Source organism: Macaca nemestrina, chromosome 20 (genome assembly GCF_043159975.1).
Source record: "Macaca nemestrina isolate mMacNem1 chromosome 20, mMacNem.hap1, whole genome shotgun sequence".
Lineage (NCBI taxonomy): Eukaryota > Metazoa > Chordata > Mammalia > Primates > Cercopithecidae > Macaca > Macaca nemestrina.
The window spans coordinates 14,256,444-14,264,435 of NC_092144.1; the positions used below are offsets into that span (position 1 = coordinate 14,256,444).

Here is a 7,992-nt window from a genome sequence, read left to right on the forward strand (position 1 = left end):
GGAAGGAAGGAAGGGAGGCAGGGAGAGAGAAAGAAAGTTTTCAGCTACCAAAAGTTTTCAGCTACCAATCCATCATCCACCACCAATCCATCATCTGAAAACAAAATTGTGTTGCCTTTTTAATACAGGTCTCATTTCTTTTTCTCCTTGGATTGCATTGGTTGAAACTTCCAGGGCACTGACAAACAATTACTAATGATAAACATACCTTTCCTTTTTAATTCTTAAAGGAGAATTCTCCTGTTGTTCCTGCCACACAGCCTCACCAGATCATTTTTGGAAGTAAGTTCAGTTTTTTATTTAATTCCTTCCTTGGTTATTGATCTGTTTTCCTCCATCCTGATTCAACTTTGGGCACTTATGTTTTTCCAGAAATAAGTTTGTTTCTTGGATATTTTAATATTTTAACATGGCATTATAAATAAATTATCTTGCAAAGTTGAGCGTTTCCTTACCTCTGTGTTCATTTTTTTTCTCATTCCTGGTTCCAGGCGTTTCTGTTCTTTCTCCCTCTTTGTATCCCTTTTGTTACACTTTTATCTAATTTTTTCTATTTGTTTGTGTTTGCCGAAGAATTAGCTCGGGAATTTATTTTTCAGTTCCAGAATATTTCTTCTTTTTAGTTCATTAACTCGGCTTTGATCTTTATTGCTACTTCTTTCTGTTTTAACAGAATGTTAAATGTTTTCTGATAATTTTTAACAAAATCAAATTTTACAATATTGATTTTGTAACATTTGTATTGACAATATCTTCAAATTTTTAAGTTTTTCTTTCTTGAGGATAGGCTGCACATGTGTTTATTTGCAATTTTCAAACAATGTACTAAAAAGGAATCTAAAAATCAAGATTGATATTAACACTCAAAGATGATCCCTCTTCATGCTTTGGGGTATGTTGTTATAGTTTTTTTTTTTTTTTTTTTTTTTTGGTGCCAATGTGCATAATTATAAGAGATCCATAGGCAAGGCTGAGTTCATTTCTCTAGCTCAGAAAGGGAGACCAAATGTCTTTTCATAGCAGTATCTGAAATGCTTTCTTTCGACATGATGGAATTTTGCTTTTTTTTTTTTTCTTAGATGGAGTCTCACTCTGTCTCCAGGCTGGAGTGCAGTGGCGCGATCTCGGCTCACTGCAACCTCCGCCTCCTGTGTTCAAGCAATTCTCCCTCAGCCTCCCAAGTAGCTTCGAGTAGCTGGGATTACAGACGGGTGCAACCATGCTCAGCTAATTTTTGTATTTTTAGTAGAGACAGGGTTTCACCATGTTGGCCAGGATGGTCTCAATCTCTTGACCTCATGATCCGTCTGCCTTGGCCTCCCAAAGTGCTGGGATTACAGGCGTGAGCCACCGCGCCCAGCCGGAATTTTGCATTCTTACTCTTCTTTCATGCAGACATTTTAATTCCCTCAGTGAAAGGGGTATGTTATTGTTAATTTTACTTTTTTAGAGTAACAGTAAAAACAAAACATTTTCTCAAACATTTATTACCTTTTTTACAGTTCATTTTATGAACCTTTAATATTCTGTTTATTTTCCCCAGCAATGCATTAATATTTCAATGATTTATACTTGTCTTTATAATGATACTAACTTTTGTCAGTTAAATAGATTATTTTTGCATTCTAACTTTCTGCAAGACACATTTTCTCATTCAGAATTTTTCAACTTATGGTTCCAGTTGCTGATCTCTTTTTTCTATCAAAGGCGAATTATTCAGAAAGAATTTGCACTTTCAAAGATTATATATATCCATGTATAAATACATATAATCTATATGTTTATCCATGTTTTCTTCAGATAGCTTAAGTAGTCTCTTGTCTGTTTGAAATGTATTTGGGACTACAGAGATGGGATTTAACATTATTTTTTCTAACTAATCATTAAACACTTATTTTTATCTTTTTAAAACACTATTTAAAATAACTAAAGGAGGCCAGGGAAGATGGCTCACACCTGTAATCCCAGTACTTTGGGAGGCCGAGGTAGGTGGATCACCTGAGGTCAAGAGATCAAGACCAGCCTGACCAACATGGTGAAACCCCGTCTCTACTAAAAATACAAAATTAGACGGGCACGGTGGCACATGCCTGTAATCCCAGCTACTTGGGAGGCTGAGGCTGGAGAATCGCTTGAACCCAGGAGGCGCAGGTTGCAGTGAACCAAGATCGTGCCATTGGGTAGACATTTTTGTTCATGTGTTAAAAACACACGTATAGATTATGTTAATTTCTTAAAGATATTTTAATGTAATACTCCCCCACATAACATCTCGGCTATTGGTATTATATTAGGAAGTCCTTTGATTTTTTTTTTTTTTTGGTATGGATTCTGAGCCAGCATGCCCAGCTGGAAATGTCTTAATTTTTTTAAAAACTGAGAAAGGCCATTTGCAGATTATCCTAAGAGAAGAAAATATAAAACTAAAATTAATCAAAAACTTTCTTTGTATTGAAGAAAACTTAGAAAGTAAGTAAATGTCCAACATGGGCAGGTTTTAAAGAGCCATTTCTGTGTGGCAGAATATTTTGATCTGATGAGAATCAGATGACGGAAAATGGGGGTAAAATTTAATTCTATATCTAGAAACTCTAGGATTTTTCTATTTCAAAATTCCATTTTTTTGTTGAGTTTAGGTAGGGAAATTGATAATATAAATGAAATGTAAACAATGATTATTAAGGTGGTTATTATTTTTTAGCAGAAGGAGCATCCAAGATCCAGAGGATTTAACATGTAGAAATTACAATCGGGCACAGTGGCTTGCACCTGTAGTCCCAGCTACTTGGGAGGCTGAGGTGGGAGGATCACTTGACCCCAGAAGTTCGAAGCTGCAGTGAGCTAGGATGGTGCCACTGCACTCCAACCTGGGCAACAGAGCAAGACCTTGTCTCTAAAACAGAATGAAAAACAAATTACAGGAATGCAGCACAATGGAAGAAAAAGCCTTCTGAGGATTGGAAATCTGCCTAGAATTAGGGAATTTTCACTCCGTAATTTCCTAATTCCCATGCCTTAGGCAGAAAGGGCAAGAGCAGCCAGGGATGCTGGGGAGGGGATGATTGCTTAGGGACACAGGCAAGCGTTGAAGCAATAGTCCTCAAACTCGAGTGTGCATCAGAATTCCCTAGAGGGCTTGTTAAAACCCAGAATGCAGGCCGGGCACGGTGGCTCACGCCTGTAATGCCAGCACTTTGGGAGACTGAGGCGGGCGTATCATCTGAGGTCAGGAGTTTGAGACCAGTCTAGCCAACTTGGAGAAACCCCGTCTCTCCTAAAACTACCAAAAAAAATAAAATAAAATTTCCTGGGTGTGGTGGTTTGCGCCTGTAGTACCAGCTTCTCAGGAGGCTGAGGCATGAGAATTGCTTGAACCCGGGAGGCAGAGGTTGCAGCGAGCTGAGATTACAGCACTGCACTCCAGCCTGGGCAACAGAGTGAGACTCTGTCTCAAAAAAAAAAAAAATTAAAATTAAAAGGCCAGGCACAGTGGCTCATGCCTGTAATCCCAGCACTTTGGGAGGCCAAGGCGGGAGGATCAGGAAGTCAGGAGTTCGGACCAGCCTGACCAACATGGTGAAACCCTGTCTCTACTAAAAATACAGAAATTAGCTGGGCGTGCCTGTAATCCCAGCTACCCTGGAGGCTGAGGCAAGAGAATCGCTTGAACCCAGGAGGTGGAGGTTGCAGTGAGCCGAGATTGTGCCACTGTACTCTAGCCTGGGCGAAAGTGCAAGACTCCATCTCAAACAAACAAACACACACCAGAATGCGGGCTCCAAACCCAGAGTATCTAATTCAGTTGGTCAGGCGGGCATGATAAGGTGCATATATAATGAGTTCCCAGGTGATGTTGATGGGGCTGTTCCAGGAACCACAGTTTGAGGACCAATGACGTAGGGATGACTTCTCCAGGTAGCGATGGTAACTGTAACTTGTCGGCAAAGAAATCCAATAATTAGCCAACATGCGTGATTTCTTGAGTTCCCTGGTTTTGAGTAAATTTTGTGTGGTTTTTTTTTTTTTTTTTTTTTTTTTGTTATTGTTGTTGTTGTTTTTGCCTCCTTCTCAGTAAACCCAGCGGCCCCATGGAAAGAGGAAACCAAACAGAAGTTGGAAACTTTCTCCTCCTGGGATTCGCAGAGGACTCTGACATGCAGCTTCTTCTCTATGGGCTGTTCCTCTCCATGTACCTGGTCACCATCACCGGAAACCTGCTCATCATCCTGACCATCAGCTCAGACTCCCACCTCCACACCCCTATGCCCCTATGTACTTCTTCCTCTCCAACCTGTCCTTTGCTGACATCTGTTTCACGTCCACGACTGTCCCAAAGATGCTAGTGACTATCCAAACACAAAGCAAAATGATCACTTTTGCAGGCTGCCTCACCCAGATATTTTTTTTCACTGCATTTGGATGCCTGGACAACTTGCTCCTGACCGTGATGGCCTATGACCGCTTCGTGGCCATCTGTCACCCCCTGCACTACCTGATCATCATGAACCCCCGGCTCTGTGGGCTGCTGGTTCTGGGGTCCTGGTGCATCAGTGTCATGGGTTCCCTGCTCGAGACCTTGACCATTTTGAGGCTGTCCTTCTGCACAAACATGGAAATTCCACACTTTTTTTGTGATCCTTCCGAAGTCTTGAAGCTCTCCTGTTCTGACACCTTCATCAATAACATCGTGATGTATTTTATGACCATTGTCCTGGGTGTTTTCCCTCTCTCTGGAATCCTGTTCTCTTATTCTCAGATTTTCTCCTCCATCCTGAGAGTATCATCTGCCAGAGGCCTGCACAAAGCCTTTTCCACCTGTGGTTCTCACCTCTCAATAGTCAGCTTGTTCTGTGGCACAGGCCTTGGGGTCTATCTCAGTTCTGCAGCTACACCATCTTCTAGGAGAAGTCTGATGGCCTTGGTGATGTACAGCATGGTCACCCCCATGCTGAACCCCTTCATCTACAGCCTGAGGAACAGGCACATGAAGGGGTCACTGGGGAGACTCCTCCTCAGGGCAACGTCTCTCAATGAGGGAACCATTGCTGAGCACTCATGAATTGCAGTGAACACAATACTGAGGCCAGACTGGCCTCTTTCAGCCAATGTTTTAACTTCTGCTTTTATGCTTTTTTTTTTTTTTTTTTTTTTTTTTGAGACAGAGTCTTGCTCTGTCGCCCAGGCTGGAGTGCAATGGCATGATCTCGGCTCACTGCAACCTCCGCCTTCCAGGTTCAAGCAATTCTCCTGCCTCAGCCTCCTTAGTAGCTGGGATTACAGGCATGCGCCACAATGCCCGGCTAATTTTTTGTATTTTTAGTAGAGACGGGGTGTCACCATGTTGGCCAGGCTGGTCTCGAACTCCAGACCTCATGATCCATCCGCTTCAGCCTCCCAAAGTGCTGGGATTACACGCATGAGCCACAGCGCCCAGCCGCTTTTTTTTTTTTTTGTTTTTCAAGAAGGAGTCTCACTCTGTCACCCAAGCTACAGTGTAATGGTGCAATCTCGGCTCACCGCAACCGCCACTTCCCGGGTTCAAGTGATTCTTCTGCATCAGCCTCCCGAGTAGCTGGGATTACAGGCACTCGCCACCACGTGACCACAGGTAATCTGCCCGCCTTGGCCTCCCAAAGTGCTGGGATTACAGGCAATGAGCCACCGCACCCTGGCTTCTTTTATACATTTTAAAGCATCTCTTCCCTTGTATCTTGCTTTGGAACGTTTCCTGCCCTTGCTACTGCTAACAAAGTTATATAGGATTACACTTTTTGACTTTCTAACCAGTAATTTTAACTTTGCATGAATACAACCTGGTGTTTTCTCAGTTATCTTTGGTAATAATTTGGATTTTGTTTTTTTGTTTTTGTTTTTGAGACAGAGTCTCCCTCTGTTGCCCTGGCTGGAGTGCAGTGGCGCCATATCGGCTCACTGCAAGCTCCACCTCCCGGGCTGAAGCAATTCCCCTGACTCAGCCTCCTGAAGAGATGGAACTACAGGCATGCACCACCACATCCTGCTAGTATTTTCAGTAGAGACAGGGTTTCACCATGTTGGCTGGGCTGATCTCAAACTCCTGACCTCAAGCGATCTGCCTGCCTCAGCCTCCTGAAGTGCTGAGATTACAGGCATGAGCCACCGCGCCCGGCCTGATTTGAGTTAAAAATATATATATCAAATCTTACGTGTTAAATATATACTGTCAGAAGCGATGAGATATGTCCCTATTTTGGACATGTTGCCCTGGAAACTCATTTACAGAGATGTTTTTTGAGGTTACATGAATAAAAATAACTCAAAGAGTTGCCCCCTTTTTTTATCCAATTCACTTTCCTTTCAGTCACACTAACTTTACTTCACTTCTACTCTTTCACAATATCGGTCCCTTGAATTTCACAGCAATGTCTTACCCATTTTTGCAATCACAATGCCTGGTACAGTTGTTGGTAAGGAGTTTATGTTTACATGATATTTGTCAAATGGAGTAGAAAAATAGATGGGCGGATGGTTAAATAGAAAATAAGATCTGGACCAGAAATATACAAACTGATTAATCTGATTAGAGCTTTTGGCTGGCATGGTGCTGCATGCCTGTCGTTTCAGCTACTCAGGAAGCTGAGGTGGAAGGATGGCTTGAACCCAGGAGGCTGAGGTTGCAGTGAGCTGTGATTATGCCACTGTACTGCAGCCTGGGTGACAGAGTGAGACCCTGTTTCTAAATAATAATAATAATAATAATAATAATAATAAATTAAGTTGTTGAGCTAGAAACAAAATTCAAGGTTATTGATGTTGATATTAATAACACTTTCTATACCAGCACAGTTTAAGAGCTTTATGTACATTACCTCATTTAATGTTTCCAATAACTCTTTTATGTGATTAGTATTAGTTCTCATATTTACAAATAAGAAAGTAAGAGCTTATGGTAAGTAGGTAACTAGCTCAAAGTAATAAATGTAGTGACAAGGTTCCAACGCAGGGCTGTAGGAATCAGACGGCGCTCTCCCAGGCCTTATGTTACGTTACTGTGGAGTCCTAATTAGGGAAAAGGAGTCAGGCTGGTGAGACCAAGGGAAAGCAAAAAGAAGCAGCAGATAGAAGTCTGCCTTTCTTCACGGTCCCGGACACAAAGCCCTCCTGTACAAATAACTCACAATCTTCCTGCACTCAGCTATCGCCAGACCCTCGGCTGATACAAAAATTGGAAGTTAGCTCACTGCAACCTTGGCGTGATCAATACTGTACAAAGCCCTCTTCAGCACACAGCACAAGCACTGTCTTATAAAATCCCCAGCAAGCTTTTGTCTCTTTGCAGTCAGCTCTTCTATTGCTAGCCTACCCATTGCTTCCTTGCAACGTATTTTCATACTTTCTCCAATAAATCTGCCTTTCTTTACCTACAACTACACGTGTTGGTAAATTCTTCTTATCCTCCACACCACCAGCCCCAGACAGTCGCCACTCAGCCATGACGGTTGAACCTTCTAATAATAATAGTTAAACCTCAAAGGAACCAGGAATTCTCTGACATAAATTCTTACTTCTGGAATTACGCTCCCCAACCAAGAACTGTGTTTGGGTGCTGCAGCCTCAGAAATAAATTAAACCCGTGAGTAAGATTTATTGTTTCCTTTGATATTTTAATTTGACTTCCTTTGATTGTTCATGAAAATGAGTGTGCTCGATCTTTTTGTGTTTGATGTTTTATAGTAACTCTTTTTGCCAGCTTTACTGAGGTATAACTGATGAATAAACATTGTACATATTCAAGGTGTATAACATGATTTGATACATGTATACATTGTATAGTGATTTACTTGCATTTATTTTTACTAGATTTTGAGTTTACCTCCTTTGATCATTTATAATCTTAGATTTTTTAAAATTCTAGTTGACTGAGTTTTTAAATTTTTATTCTTAATCTTTATGGATACATAATAGTTGTACATATTTATGAAGTACGTACAAAACTTTTCCACAAACATACAA

General features: G+C 41.3%; 1 protein-coding gene across 1 annotated transcript; it reads left to right on the top strand.

Moving 5' to 3' along the window:
- The first annotated feature begins 4,088 nt into the window (after nt 1–4,088).
- Nucleotides 4,089–5,059, top strand: LOC105486818 (olfactory receptor 7C2). The gene is given in 2 exon segments (XM_011749885.2): nt 4,089–4,259; nt 4,262–5,059. Coding segments are annotated over 2 exon segments (969 nt in total).
- Nucleotides 5,060–7,992: the final 2,933 nt, after the last annotated feature.